This window comes from Macaca mulatta, chromosome 15 (assembly GCF_049350105.2).
Source record: "Macaca mulatta isolate MMU2019108-1 chromosome 15, T2T-MMU8v2.0, whole genome shotgun sequence".
Taxonomy (NCBI): domain Eukaryota; kingdom Metazoa; phylum Chordata; class Mammalia; order Primates; family Cercopithecidae; genus Macaca; species Macaca mulatta.
In genome coordinates, this window is record NC_133420.1 from 66,595,005 (window position 1) to 66,611,420 (window position 16,416).

Here is a 16,416-nt window from a genome sequence, read left to right on the forward strand (position 1 = left end):
ATATAGCAGTGTAACCAGCAAAAGGAAAAAAACATACAAAACCATCCATAAAACTTGGTATCTTGCCAGCAATAAGGAATGGCATGATAAATTATGGAACATCACTAAAATGGCATATTATACAATTGTTCATTGATGATTAGAAATACTACACAGAAACATGGAAACATGCTTGGAATATAATTAAAAAAGAAAAACACACTATTATAATATGTATGCTGCATATGCATGTGGAGGAAGCCTGGAAGATGATATGCCAAAATAGAAACACAGTAGTTGCTTTAGGATAGTGAGGTGGTAGGTTTTCAGAAACTTTTTCTTTAATGTGATACAATACTAGTATTAATAATAGTGAATTCACCAAATAAATGATGTTGTGGGTACAGAGGGAGGCTATTAATAAATAAGTAGAGCTTGGATGTTGCAAAAGAGAAAAAACATTAACAAAATGAATCTTCCTTTCCTACATTTGTCATCTCAATGGATATTAAGATCCATAATATTGAAAACATTTTCAAAGCAGCTGCTTAGTAGGGTTTGGAAGAGAGCCTGAACTTAACTGTATGTGGATTTTGTTTGCCAAGATGACTGCAACAGAAAATAAATCTTAAAACAGATGTCTAATGTGCTCTTGTTTGAGTATCTTGTCTGAATTCTCACTTAAGAATCAAGAAGCAGTTTGGAAAAAGAACCCATGTGCACAACAAGTAGGCACATAGAGCAAGAGAAATTCAGTAGAGAAATTTTGAAAATAAAATGCCTATTCAAAATCAAGTTGCAACGTCTGTTTGGATTAACAGCAAAATAAAGTAATGCCTATTTAAATTTATATCTGTCTAGGAGCTCTTAAAGGCTACCAGGAACAATCCTCATGCCTATTATATTAATAAGAACAATTTGCTAAAACTGTCTAACTCATTGTAATGAGTTGCTGTCTTTTCCTCTAAAGGGCTGAGACACTTTTTTTTCTCTTTCTCTTCTACCTTGGTTCAAAAGAATGCGGGTTTTACCCTTTTTTGTGTGTATATATATTTTTGACTTTGGAAGTTTAACTCTGAATAGTACTTACAGGTATTGATTTGGGGCACCAGGCTACCTTGTTGCATATAGAAAGGGGTTTGTTAATATGTTAAGAGAAATTCACACACACAGTCATACATTTTATTTTCACTGGTCAAAGTTAAAACCTCTCACACCAACATTTGCAAACCTTTATTTTAGCACAGGAAAATATTTCCTCAAATGCATACTTAAATACCTTAAGTATCTTAAGTAGGTAATGGGAGAAGAAACATGAAATAGGTTTTGTTCTGAAGCAGAACTTGAAAACAAGATAAAATACCTTATATCTCTAAACTAGTAGTTGACCCTCATTTTAGAAAGAGAGAGAATGATATGAAGGAGTTTGAAATGGTTCCAAAAAATCAGAAAGTAACTTTTCCAACCCCCAAACCATACCTGACAGTGCAAGCCTCTTCTTTCAGAAAACTGCAGCTTATTGTGTAAGATTTGCTGAGTCTCTGTGGCCATCTCTCTGTCTCACTATCTCCTCATCTCTAATGGTGGCAAACATCTTAAAGGAAGTTTTTATTCCTAAGAGTTATCCAGTAGTTGTCACCATTATAAAAATATGATTCTCTGTTTTCAAAGTGCATTAAAAGTATTAAAAGTTACTGTGATTTTAGGGAACTATCTCTCCCCATCCCAAATCCAATGTCAATCACATTTAGTGCAAGGTTGTGTATTAGATTACTTTGAGTTATACCAACATTTTAAGTTTTCTCCTCAAAAATATTTTACTCTGATTATGTTCATTTTATTCTCAGGAATGTATTGTGTTGAATAAATGATATTTGGTAATAAAATATCTGCTTTCATACATCTACAAAATTCTTTTTTGAGTAGTAGCAGTGCAATCTATGTCACATAATTATCATGAATTTCATAACTTTGGCATGCATTTTGCTGTAACTCATTTCCTGGCAATATATAAAGTGCCTTTGACATAATACCATAGAATATTTAAACTGAAAATGAATGATAGAAATAATCAAGTGTAAATCAATTCCCCCTCCCTTCACAGAGTAAGAAACTCAGGTGTAAGAAGATAAAATTCGCCCAAGATCATGCATCTCATTTCTGACATTTAAGCCCTACTAAAATAATTACATCTTTTTGATCTCGAACTTGACGTGAAAATTATGATTTTTTTAAAGAGCATGATTCTTAAGACAGAGCAATTGCTATACTTAAGAAAGAATTGCAGAGTTGGAATTGAAATCCACAAAAAACGTATGCCCAAATTTTTGTCCTCAATTCCCCTTTTGGGAGAAAGTGACTAAGACTATATGATCACTTAAAACGATCATTCTTTGAAGGATACAAAATACTTCTGATCTTCAAGATGAACTCTATCACTATTCCTATATATAATTCAATATTTTTCTTCACCAGGGATCAAATGGCATTCTGCTTAATAGCCTTCTTATCTATTGCAGTTGAACAAGTGAAATAGAAAGCACATTTTAGGATATCATTGTGATTTGTTGTTTTCCTCAGCAGCAAAAATGTATGAAATAGAGAGACTTTTCTCATGTAATGTTCACTGATCAGGTGAGCTTAATACAATCTAGGCTTCAGTTAAATTTAGTAGATTAGCTCTTGTTTCACTGGCATTTAGTCTGTGAGAGGAGTTGAACAAATGTACAAATAATGACACTTCCAAAAGTTTAACCATTGCATTTTATACAAATTATGTGCAATGTTCAAGGCTAATGTGTAGACTTTATAGTTTTCAGATTTTAAAAGGTATATAAGAATGGTAATTATCAGTACATATCTGCCAATGTTAAAGACTTGGATATATATGTAAAATTTATTTTGTCTTGATGAAAACAAATTCCAATCTGTGAAAGAATCATATGAAGTAATTTTGCACCTGGTAAGGAAATAATACATGAATGATAGTAAATGTTTAGAAAAAACTCATTTCAGATAAAGACGCAATAAATGGATTTAAATGAAGAGTTTAAGAAGTAGCATAGCCATCTAAAAATGTTAACTTTTCACATAGCTGGTCACACTTATTTTACTTTATTAGAAACCACAATCTTGTCAGACAATAATGCCACAAGACTCAGTTACATAATCCAACTGTCTTTAACTCCCCTTTTCCCCAAAACAATCCCATCTAAGGAGGGTTTAACTCTTATATCTTGATTTTTTTTTCTTTCAGCAAATACCAAGTGTGATAAGCTTTTCACCAGACAAAAATTATTTTATATAACAGATCATTAATTTTTTTCAATTTATTCCAACATAAAGCAGCTCAGTCTCCCTATGGTCAGCTCATGCATCATTTGATGCCTCACATCTGCAGCCCACTCTAGATTTATCTTGCTCTTAGCTGGTCCTGGATAGCACTTTTTGGGTTATTTTACAAAACATTCAACATTGTGTAAATTGTTAAGAAGCAACCGGAGTGGCTTCCTTTCCTACCCACTGCCTCTTCCAGTGTCCTTAACCCTTATCACCCTTCCCTAAAATGTGTCCCCAACATGCCTATTTACATGACTCTTGGGTACCAGAGGTTATCACACCCATCACATACCGGGTCAATTTCTAACAGTGTGAAGGCTCTCCAAGCAGAGTAATTTCCTTCCATGGGGAGCTGGGCTTAGTCATATTTCTATCAATCCAGTGACCTTTGTATGCAGAGATTAGACGATGGTCTCGTGGTCCCACCTGCCTTGTATCTGATTGATATAACAACAGTATCTGTCATAGGGGCTGTTCTGCTTGTAGGAGCAAACGATGATACTGTCCTGGGGCACAAAGAAGATGCTGTCCTCGGGCTCAGGGCACTCAGGTCTGTCCCTTGCTGAGCACTTGATGTCCAAGGCACTGTAGGTGAGGGAACTGCCCGAGGGGCAGTAGCCGTCCAGGTATCTGGACGTCTCCTCCTGATGCCCACTCTGGACCAGGCTCTGGCATTCTCCTTCCTCTGTGGGTGTGGGGGTGGTGATGGAGCTGGCCATGGACACCTCACCCTGGCCTTGTGGGGGAGGCTTCCCCCTGAGGCCCGCCTTCTTAGCCAGCTCATCTGAGCTCCCCTTGCCGGACTCCAGGTCTGAAGGGGTCCTCAGCAGCTCCACCACCTCCTTGTCTTTGGGTTTCCGGAAGCAGGGCAATTTGCGGACCCATAGAAGCTCGTTCTCTGGCCACTTGGTGCATCCCTCGGTTTTCCTGGCCAGGGCAATGGCCGCGATGCCTGGTAGGCAGATGGCTGGCCCGATGGCCAGGAGGGGGATGTTTCCCAAAGTCTCCCCTTTCATCCCAGAGACGGTGAACATGAAACCGAAGACCAGGAAGACACTGACCAGGGCCACGACCAGCCCAGTCCTCGGGTTAATGTCATCAGGCCGCATCTTTCACTCCATCCAGGTTGGGGGCTGCTTGCTGACCAGGGAGCAGCGTTCCTCTATTCTGTCAGAGGTGAAAACCACAGTGCGTTTTAAAAAAACCCAAGTCTAGCTCCCACCCACCAACTCTTATCTCTCTCTTGTTCTTTCTCTCTGACTTGCTTCTTGACTTTCAGTCTTTGTATCTCTCTTGCAATCTCTCTCTCTCCGCGTTTCTCTTGCAATCTCTCCCTGTTTCTATTTCTACTCTTTCTCTCCGTCCCCTCTCCCTCCTTCCCTTTCTCTCTCGTGCCCTCCCTCTCTCCCTCACACTATTGCAACTTCTGTCTCTCTCTCATATCAACACGCACCTGCTGGGGTCAACGAGGTACCTGCGGTTTCTTGCCCTCTCCAGGAAGTAGGGAAAGAAGCCAGGCTGTCTCCTCAGAAGTCTCCACAGCAGCTGCCCCCTCGGCTCGCTCCCCTGGTTCTGGGAGGAAAGCCTGGTTTCCCCCACGGACTCTGCATTGGGGAGGTGGAACGTGGGAGAGCGGTTCTCCCAGCAGTGCCCGTCGGTCCCGGTGCTGTGCAAGCGGAGCCCAGCGCCAGCTCAGCGCGCAGAGCGCGGGGCTCGGGAGGAGGGAGCACTGAGTCTGGGAAAGAGGGAACGCGGCGCGAGCCTGGCCTTGTTACATCACTGTCAGAGCAGGCTCAGAAACGCAGACGGACGCGCGGGGGCGCGAGGGGGTCAGCACCAGAGAGAGGCCACCCAGCAGCAGGCGCTGCCGGGGTCTCGTCGGGGCTGCTGGGAGCGGCCGGGGTTTGTGCCGCCGCCGTCCCGGAGGCTGAGCGGGGCGACCTGACCCGTTTCCGTGCCCGGGGAGGGTCTGGGGCGCGAGGCTGCCAGTGACTGGGGTCGGAAACCAGGGTCGGTTTGCCCACCGGGCAGCCGTTGGAATGTCCGAGCTCGGGCTCCCAGTCCGGGATCCGAGGGGTTAGGTGCCAGCTGGAGATGTCCCTCGGGGACCCGCACCCTTCTCCAGTTACAAATCCGAGTGACTGACGGCAGGCCGAGGGGCTCCCCGACCGCCCTTCTCTCAATCCCCTGACTCGGGGTTCAGGGGGCTGTGTGCCTCGAGGAGCCGGTGCCCGAGGACTGCTTTGGTCCCGGCACTGGGCGGTGGCGCTGCGCGAAAGCGCTCTTGCAGCGGAGCGACTGCGCCGCGGGAGCGCACAGAGCCAGCGCCCAGGCGGAGTGGGTTAGTGGTGTGGGGTGGGTGCCGGGCTAGTCTGGGCCTTGGGTGAGTCCTCGGAGTCCCCGTGGCTTTCCAGCTCCAGGCTCGTGACAGGGTGACCTTGGAGCCGGGATTTCACTTCCACAGCGCCGTTGTGCCAGGCGGACAGGGAGAAGGGCTCTCTGGCCCCCAGTTCACGAGGAGAAGTGGCCTTGTCCGGTCAGGACCACCACCCTGCGACGCCGCTCTGGCTCTGGGCGATTCTCTCCTCCCTTGCTGAAGCAGGCGTTGAGATCCTGCGTTCCTCCCGCTCTGGTAGTTGGCAGAGGCAGATGGATTCCTCTGGCCCCGGGGGCAAGACTGGCTTTGGCTATAATTCTTCAACAGGGCTGCCCATTTAGGATAGAGGAGGGCGGTGGAGAACAGGTTGGTGAGCGGTACATGCTTTCATGTCAAGACACTGCTTTACTGGAAAGAATTTTCACATCTGGGTCTTCCCCACTTAAACTAGCTGTATGTTCCTGGGCAAGTGACTTAACTTCTCTGAGAATCAGTCGTCCTATTTGTAAAATGAGATTAATACCAAATATATGAGGGAACATTGTGAGGATTAAATAAACGTAAAGTTCCTAGCACAATGCTTGGTACATAGTCTGTGTATAAAAATTACACACACATGCACACACGTGCACATGTACATGTATATATATTTGTCATCATAATTAGTGTCTTCATCATGTATGACAGAAGCCAAACAAATCATAAAGGCTGTGGGACTAATGACTTTTTATCCACTAGGCAATGAAGAACCCTGAATGTATTTTAAGCAAAGATCAATATAAAAACATTCCAGTTTGACTGAAGGGACAGCAGGTGAGAGCATAGGTTGGAGCTGGTAAGTCTGGAAGCTGGGAGTCTTGTTAGGAGGGCAGTTCAGTACGCTGGGCAAGACATGATGTGGCCTTAACAATGTAGGGCTGGTAGAGAAGTTACAAGAAAGCAGATCTGAGGGTATTTAAGGGTTGAATGAAGTATCTTGGAGCACAGTGAAGTGAGATGAAGGGAGGAGCCAAGGCCGACTCCCAACTTTCTCACTTTTAAAGGTGGATCAGGAAGCAGATCCTTCTCATTTTCCACTCCATCATCTATTTTGTGTCTTTTGTACTCATGATCATTAGACAGCTGCTGCACCTTTAGGCATAGAATCATTTAGGAGGGAAGAAAGGAGAAAATGCAAAGGGTAAAAGTGAGGTGCCGGTTCTTTGGCCACTTTTATGAGGACAATAATAATTTTCCTGGCGGCCCCACCAAGTAGATAGGCATCTGCTTATAATCGACCGGAGATGGATGAGCTTTGGGATACAAAGGTACCTGGGAAATTGTTGTTTATTTATTTACCAGATCCACTGATGGCCTGAAAAAAGGGTTTTGTTTAAAAGGAAAAAGGGAGAAAGAATACTGGGGAAGCAGCCCGCTACGTGTGTTACAACTATTGAAAACTTTTCCGTTCTTAAAACCCTCTCCTTTACTGACACCATTCTATCCTGGTTTTCTTCCTATCTCCCTGGTCACTCATTTGTAGGCTACTTTATAAACTCCTATTTTATTTATTTTTATTTTAACAAACCCCTTAGATACTGATGTTCTGTGGGTTCTATTCTTGCTTCTCCCCTTTCCTGACTTCTCTTCTCTTCCTTTTCATTCTATAATAGCCTCAAACAGCCTGAATAGGCTGATGACTCCCAAAACTCTCTCTTTAGCTTTGTCCTTTCCCCCCAGCCCCAAATCTGTAATATCCAACTGTCTGCTTGATATCTCTAATCTGGATGATACGCAGACACCTCACACTTGTTAGGGATTTTAGACTTCAGGGATTTAGACTTTAGCGATTTTGATCTATGGGGATTTCAACATTAGAGGTTGTGGGGTTTGGGATTGTGTCCTTTGGGATTATGTTCCAAACCCAACCCCATCATCATTTGCCAACTGAGAATTATGTGCAATTGTCCTTTACTCTGTTCTCTCCCTAACAGCCTACATCCAGTAAGTCACCCAAGGCATTATAGTTTTACCTTCTAGGTCCCTTGATTATCCCCTCTTCTAGTGGTGATCCTAGGAAGATAGCTTTACCTTCCTGTGTTTCAACTTCTTAATGAAACAAAGACTTTGAATGAGGTGCTAGGTAAGATTCATTTTAGCTCTAATATTCCTTGCAGTAGTTACTTCTGCAGGGTTGAACTGATGTCAGTGTTGTGGAGGTGTTTCAACAATAGTGCTGGAAATAAAGTTGGGTCCTAAAGAAGCAAGATTGCTGAATGGAGACCTCCTCTCACTTGTACAAACATCTAATTCTTTTCTGATTTTTAAGCCATGCAGTTTATCTACTTAGGCATTAGATAAGACCCATGCATAAAACCACAGGAAACTTCAATTGCTGTTTAATTATAAGCCTCATTTTCAAAGCAGTTCCTTCTTAGAGGTAATTTCAGATGGTCTTTGAACAGCAGGTGTACTTGCCCAAGTCAGCAGCAACAGTGGGTAGGGATTGGAGACATCGCTCAGGGTCACAATACTCAGAGACAGATAAGGCGTTCTTAGTATTTAATTTCTTGCCTGTATAGACTGATTGCACTTGGATTGTAAAACCTTAAGCAGTTCTTGCAATCTTGTAAGCATATACAGCCATGTACAAAGGCTTTTTATTAGAAGAGCAAGGAATTCAGGCTGAAATGAGACTTTGGCATGTGGGTGTTTCAGAAGGAAACAGAACCTTTTATTTCGGAAATTATGGAAATCATGGCATGCTAGCCTTTGAAGATACCTTGTAGTATATCTACTCCAACTTCTTTATTGTACAGGTAAAATCCAGAAAGGTTTCATTCGTCCAATATAACTTGAGTATTTATTGTGTGCTTAGCATTGTGCTGGGTGCCAGGGGTACAAGTCAAATAATGACATGGTCTGCCTTTGTAGAACTCACGCTCTCAGAGCAAGTTGTGTGTATGTCAGAATAGGATAGATTATGTGGTGACAACAAAAGACCTCCAGCTCTACAGAAGCTACATGCTCATAATATTATACATGTCTGTAATAGGCCAGCTGCTGCCCTTCTCTGTGCCATCTTCACTCTGAGATTCAGATTGACAGAGCAGCTTCCATTTGGGACATGGCCGACCTTGTAGCAGAGGGACAAAAGAGCAGGACAAACCACATGCTGGCTGGTAAAGTGTATTCCCTAGACTTTGCCATCACCCCCATCTCTCAGGTTCCTCCTCCTTTCACTTCACTTCTTCCTTCCAGCTCAGCTATCCAACCTGAAGGGATAATAGAGACCAGGTCTCGTGGCTCACACCCGTAATTCCAGCACTTTGGGAGGCTGAGGTGGGCAAATCACCTGAGGTCAGGAGTTCGAGACCAGCCTGGCCAACATGGTGAAACCCCATCTCTACAAAAAATACACAAATTAGCAGGTGTGGTGGCATGTGCCTGTAGTCTCAGCTACTTGGGAGGTTGAGGCAGGAGAATTGCTTGAGCCTGGGAGATGGAGGTTGCAGCGAGCCGAGATCGAGCTATGGCACTCCAGCCTGGGTGATAGAGCGAGACTCCATCTCAAAGGATAGTAGAGTTTTTGGAACTCCTGAAACTTTGAAGGTTAAAGATGGACATTTTTTTCTAGTACCATACAAATTCTGTAGTTGTTTTCTCTGAGACTGACAAATGTTTCACATTCTGCTGGAGACTCATCTAACATCAATGTCTTACTCCCTGGTGTGGGCTCAGTCCTTTCCTAGTGTGATGAAAGGAGCAGACAGGCCTGGAGGTACAGTAAATGTGATGGCCAAATAAAGCCTGGGCCTGTTTTAGCTTGTTCCTTCTCTAGACTTTTCCCAGTGTCTGTCTGCCCTCTTGTAGTCTTTCTGTCTCTTCCAGGTTTGAATTTTTAGGTCTGGAGCCTGAAAACCCATGAAACATGGATCCTGCTTACCTTCTCTCTGTATTAGGAATGCTATTTTGGTTGTAGTAACATAAACTAGAGCTAGCCTGAGTCAGAAAACAAGAAGAGGTCTTTTTTTGGGGACTTTTCTGAGCACACAAGGGCAGGAATGTAGCTGAACGTCTGAAGAGAATCAGAATTGGAGACTCAAATGCTACCAGGTATTTCTCTCAGATGTTTATTTCTCTTCTCTCTGTCTACTTTGTTCTTCTCTTTCCTTGTACAGACTCATTTCCTCCCTTTATCTGGTATCCATGTGGAAAAACATGGCCCCAGTAGCTCCAGTGTGTCCACGTTACAAATCTGGTCACCTAGAGGCAGACAAGGTGGTGATCTCTAAATTTTAAAGTCCCAGGGAAAGAGTTCATTGTATCATTTTGGGACAGGTGCCCATTCACAGTCCAGTCAGCTGTTAGGTGACGTAGTTGCCAGGAACTCCTTTATTGTAACAACAGGATAGGAGGGGAGTAGTGGCCAGAGGAAAAGAGTGGAGTGATTTTCTGGTGGCTGAGCTGTCAACTGAAAATGTACCTGGTGTATATTCTGCTACGTAACATCCTTCTAGAGTTTAAAGTCTTTGAGAGCAGAACTCATAGCTCCAAATTTCACATAGGGATTGGGGGCATATCTCATAACAAGACAAATTATAAGCATAATATGCTCTGCTAAAGGAGAGTATCAACAAGAAATGCATAGAGCTGAAGCCTAGAAAACTAGGAGGTTTCATTGAGATATATTAAATAAAAATGGAATAAATGGCATATTTATTAGTGGAAAGACTGACTATGGTAAAGATTCCAGCTCTTCCCCATTTAATTTATAGGTTTAGCACAAGTCCGATTAAAATCCCAAATGGAAATTTTCTTGAACCTTGAAAAAATGGCTTTTAAAGTTCATCTGGGAAATCACACATATAAATAGTAAAAATGGTTTGAGAGAGAAAAGCAATAAAGTCAGGGCTTTATTAACCACTTATGAAACTAAATTTAATCACTACAATAATTAAAGCTGTCTGGTATGGCGCAAAAAAAAGTCACACTTATCAATAGAGTAGAAGGGAGATGTTGGAAATAATACTATGTATTTATTAGAATTTAGTTCAAGATAAAGGAAGCATTACAGACCCAATGGCCTTGAGAAAATTGACGATTTTGGAAAAAAGATCCTGTTTTGGGATGACATTAGGACCATTCTCCACCCCCTGCCCCCAGAGAAAGATAAAATTAAAATATTGTGACTGTTGTCTACTGTTCCTGAGTCAGTTATATACATATTTGTTCCTTTTTTTTTTTTTTTTTCTGAGACAGAGTCTTGCTCTGTCACCCAGGCTAGAGTGCAATGGTGTTGTCTCAGCTCACTGCAACCTCTGCCTCCCAGGTTCAAGTGATTCTCCTGCCTCAGCCTCCGAAGTAGCTGGCACTACAGGTGTGTGCCACCACATTCGGCTGATTTTTTGTATTTTTAGTAGAGACAGGGTTTCACTATGTTGGCCAGGCTAGTCTCGAACTCCTGACCTCATGATCCGCCTGCCTCAGCCTCCCAAAGTACTGGGATTACAGGTGTAAGCCACCATGCCTGGCCCATATTTGTTTCATTTTTAAGAAAGATAGATTACAGATGGCTGGCAGTGGTGGTGGCTCGCACCTGTAATCCCAGGACTTTGGAAAGCTAAGGTGGGTGGATCACTTGAGGTCAGGAGTTCGAGACCAGCCTGGCCAACATGGTGAAACCCCATCTCTACTAAAAGTACAAAAAAAAAAAAAATTAGCCGCTTGTAATGATGGGTTCCTGTAGTCCCAGCTACCCAGGAGGCTGAGCCATGAGAATTGCTTGAGCCTGTGAGGCTGAGGTTGCAGTGAGCCAAGATCATACCACAGCACTCCAGCCTGGGCAACAAAGTGAGACTCTGTCAAAAAAAAGAAAGAGAGAGAAAGAAAGATGACAGAAAAGATGGAGAAGAGGCAAATTCTCCAGTGTCTCATACAGAAAGCCTCTTTGTTAGGAATTATGATGGGGAATTGCCTGTGTTTTCACTAAAGAACAAAGAAAAACAAGTTTTAATAGTCTGAATGAGAATTATAATTGGATATAGTCATGAGTTTACAATTTCTGCTTTAGGGGAGTAAATAAAAAGGATTATACAATGGTGTCCTTTTGAAACAGTCCATTACTTCTGAAATGACCAAGAAGCTTGACTATGGGTTAGGGACAAGCACCCTTCGTCTGCCTTACCCACCAAGTGAACCTTGCTTGTCTGGGAGACCAAAAGGGCAGTGAACAATTCCCAACTTTGGAAGAAGGTAGGAAGGTGTGCAGGGTAATGTATTAGTCAGGGTTCTCCAAAGAAACAGGTATACTTTTTAAAGTTAGCTATGTGATTGTGGAAAGTTTGTGAGTCCAAAATATGTTGTGGAAGCCAGCAGTCTGGAGACTCAAGAGGGAAAGAGGGAGTTGCAGTTGAGTCCAAAGGCAGTCTGCTGTAGAACCAGGAAGAGCAGATAAAATCTAAAGGCAGTCTGCTGTAGAACCAGGAAGAGCAGATGTTGCAGATAAAATCTGAAGTCAGTCTGCTGGAGAATTCCCTTTTGCCTGGGGGAGGTCAGCCTTTTGTTCTATTCAGGCCTTCACATAAGGGGATGAGGGCTACTCACCTTATGGAGGGTAATCTGCTTTACTCAAAATCCTGTGATTTAAATGTAAAATCATCCAAAAACACTCTTACCAAACATTCAGAGTAATGCCTGACCAATGTTTGGGCACTGTGTCCCAGCCAATTTGACATATAAAATTAACCATATTATCTATTAATTATTTAGATAATATCTGAATGATGCCTGGCATTGCTTTGAATAGGAATTAAAAAGTAGTGAAAATTCATTTGTTCTGTTTCTTAGTGCCTCCAAGTTATCTGTTGGTACCTTTTTAGAAAGACAGACGGGGGTCTTGCTCTGTTGCTCAGGCTGGAGTGTAGTGTCTATTCACAGGCATGATCACCGTGTTTTACAGCATCGAACTCCTGGGCTCGAGTGATCTTCCTGTCTCAGACTCCCAGATAGCTTGGACTACAGGTGTGTGCCACCATGGGTGGATTCTATTGGCATATACATTTTAAAGTACGGACCAGCTTAAATATAGATCATTTGAAATTAGTCACCCTGAGGAACAAAAAGAAAAAGAATGAAAAAGAATAAAGAAAGTCTATGGTACTTATAGGACACCATCAAATTAATCAATACATGCATTATGGGAGTTCACAAAGGAGCAGAGAAAGGGAAGGGAGCAGAAAGCTTATTTAAAGAAATAATGATAGAAAAACTCCTCAAATCTGGGGAGGGAAATGAACATCCAGATCCATGAAGACCAAAGAACTCCAATTAGATTGAACGTAAATAAGTCATTGCCAAGACACATTATAATCAAATTGTCAAAAGTTAAAGATGAGAATTTCAAAGCAGCAGGAGAAAAGTGATTCATATGTACAAGAGAACCTGCAAAAGACTATCAGCAGATTTCTTAGCAAGAACTTGCAGGTCAGTGAGAGTGGGATGATATATTCAAAGTGCTGGATTAAAAAAAAATAAAACCCTGCCAATCAAAAATGCTTTAACCAGCAAACCTCTTCAGAAATGGAGAGATAGACTTTCCCATGCAAACAAAAACTGAGGGAATTCATTACCACTAGACGTGCCTTGTAAGAGATGCTAAAGGGAGTTCTTCAAGTTGAAATAAAAGGATGAAACATGAAAAAATATGAAAGTATAAAACTTACTAGTAAAAAAAAATAGTCAGATCCAGACAACTCAAATATTATAATGGTGGTGTATAAATCACTTTTAATTCTAATATGAAAGTTAAAGGACAAAAGTATTAAAAATAATTACAGCTACAATAACTTATTAGTGGATACAGAATATTAAGAAATGAGATGTAAATTGTGACAACATTAACATAAAATATTGAGGGTGGAGTAAAAGTATAGTTTTTGTATGTGATCAAATTTAAGTTGCTATCAGGTTAAAATAGACTATTATAACTATAAGCTGTTTTATGTAAGCCTTATGGAAGTTACAAAGAAAAAATTATCTGTAGTGGATAAACAAAGATAAAGAGAAGGAAATTGAAACATACTATCACAAAAAATTATCAAACCACAAGGGAAGACAGCAAGAGAGGAATAAAGAAAGAAACTATAAAACAGAAGACAATAAACAAAATGACAACAGTAAGTCTTTACCTATTAATAATTACTTTAAATGTTAATAGATTAAATTCTCCAATCAAAAGGCATAGAGTGGCTAAATGGATTAGAAAAAAATCCCACCAAGATCCAAGTATATGATGCCTCCAAGAGACTCATTGTAGCCTTAAGGACACATATAGACTGAAAGTAAAGGGAGAGAAAAAGATGTCCCATGCACATGGTAACCAAAAGAGAGCAGGGGTGGGTATACTTATATCATACAAAATAGACTTTCAGTCTATTTTGAAATTAGAAGAGACAAAAAGGTCAATTCATCGAGAGGGTATAACAATTGTAAATACATATGCACCCAACATTGGAGAATCTAAATATATAAAGCAAATATTAACAGAAGTGAAAGGAGAAATAAATAGCAATACAATAATAGTAGCAGTCTTTAATACCCCACTTTCAACAATGGAAATATTATCCAGACAAAAAAAAATCAAGAAAGAATCAGCAGACTTGAACAACATTATAGACCAAATAGACCTAACAGACATATACAGAGCTTTCCATCCAACAGCAACAAAACATACATTCATCTCAAGTATGTGTGGAACATTCTCCAGGATATATCATGCCAGGCCACAAAACAAGTCTTAACAAATTTAAGAAGACTGATATCATATGAAATATCTTTTCAAGCCACAATGATGTGAAACTAGAACTCAATAACAGGAGGAAAGTTAGAAAATCTATAAATACATGGAAATTAAACCGTGTGCTCTTGAACAGCCAATGGGTCAAAGAAGAAATCAAGAGAGAAGTTAGGACCGGGTATGATGGCTCACACCTCTAATTCCTAGCACTTTGGGAGGCCAAGGTGCGCAGACGGCTTGGGCTCAGGAATTTGAGACCAGCCTGGGCAACATGGTAAAACCCTGTCTCTACTGGTAGCACATGCCTGTGGTCTCACCTACTTGGGAGGCTGATGCGAGGGGATTGCTTGAGCTGGGGAAGATTGCTTGAGCCTGGGAAGCTACGGTGAGCCCAGATTGCACCACTGTACTCCAGCCTGGGCAACAGAGTGAGACCTTGTCTCAAAAACAAAACAAAACAAAAACAAAAATAAAGGGAAGTCAAAAAGTATCTACTGTAAGTGCTACCTGAGCCTGACGGTGATGGTTTTCCCAAAGCTTTGGAAATAAGGTTACCCTCTGAGTGTTAAAAAAAAAAAAAAAAAAAAAAAAAAAAAAAAAGTACACAATGAAAGAGTATCCAGATGGTGGATAAAACCCAGACCTTGTTTCTTCCTCCTGGAAGTGAGCTGTCCATAAGAAACAGAAAGTAGCCCGTCCCTTCACATGGAAGGCATGTTTGACTCCTCCTCCTTTTTGGCTAGCATGGAAAATGCTTTTTGGCTACATGGCATATCTTGAGGTCTTTAATTTACTGAAGTCACACAAATATGTGTGACTGAAGAGTTTTGGCATAAGGGGAACAAGGAGGGCTTCCATGGTCTAAAATTATCCCGTTTCTGATCTGGGTGCTGGTTAAATGAGTGTGTTCTATTTGTGAAAATATATTCAGATGTACACCAATGGTTTGGCTCCTTTATGTATATGATGCTTCAATAAATGTTAATGTAAAAATTAACAATAATTTATTGTATATTTTAAATTAGCAAAAAGAGTGGAATTGGAATATTCTTAACACAAAGACATGATAAATGCTTGAGGTGATGGATATCCCAATCATGCTGATTTGAATATTACACACTGTATACCTGTATAAAAATATTACATGTACTCTATAAATATATACTACTATTAGATACCCATAATAATTAAAAATAAAAAATTTAAAGTAAATAAATGAAATAATAAAAGGAAATCTGAAAAAAGTGGAATTTAAAAGGGATGCTTAAAAATCTAAAAATAGCCAGGCGTGGTGGCTCAAGCCTGTAATCCCAGCACTTTGGGAGGCCGAGACGGGTGGATCACGAGGTCAGGAGATCGAGACCATCCTGGCTAACGCGGTGAAACCCCGTCTCTACTAAAAAGTACAAAAAACTAGCCCTGCGAGGTGGCGGGCGCCTGTAGTCCCAGCTACTCGGGAGGCTGAGGCAGGAGAATGGCGTAAACCCGGGAGGCGGAGCTTGCAGTGAGCCGAGATTGCGCCACTGCACTCCAACCTGGGTGACAGAGCGAGACTCCATCTCAAAAAAAAAAAAAAAAAAAAAAAAAAAAAATCTAAAAATAAAAACCAGCTTTTTAGCATTTGTACTCTATCATAGCCATTGAAATTATTTTAACTCATTAATATGAATCATTTTGTGCTCAGAAATATTTGAGGCATAACATTATAAATGGTGCTTTTTGCTGTTAACACATTAACATTATTGCTATCTATTAAACATATTTGACAAAATAAAATTTCTAATCCAAAAAAATTAATGTAAAAATGTGTGCAGACAAGTGCTTCTCTACCTACCAGTATCATGTCTTCCAAATTAGTAATAAAAACTTAAACCAATTGCCATTTTATCTTTTGAGCCTAACTTTCAGAGAAATGTCTTATTCTACCCAAGATTCTTTGATTTCA

The 16,416-nt window shown here is 41.2% G+C and overlaps 2 protein-coding genes across 2 annotated transcripts in view; one reads left to right on the forward strand and one right to left on the reverse strand.

The window, feature by feature from the left end:
- LOC114672773 (uncharacterized) overlaps positions 1 to 16,416 on the forward strand; it is a 201,376-nt gene that overhangs the window by 175,579 nt on the left and 9,381 nt on the right. The window lies entirely within an intron of this gene.
- Positions 3,119 to 5,027, reverse strand: TMEM215 (transmembrane protein 215). The gene is given in 2 exon segments (NM_001194216.3): positions 3,119 to 4,485; positions 4,772 to 5,027. A coding segment is annotated over 1 exon segment (708 nt). The 5' UTR covers positions 4,428 to 4,485; positions 4,772 to 5,027; the 3' UTR covers positions 3,119 to 3,719.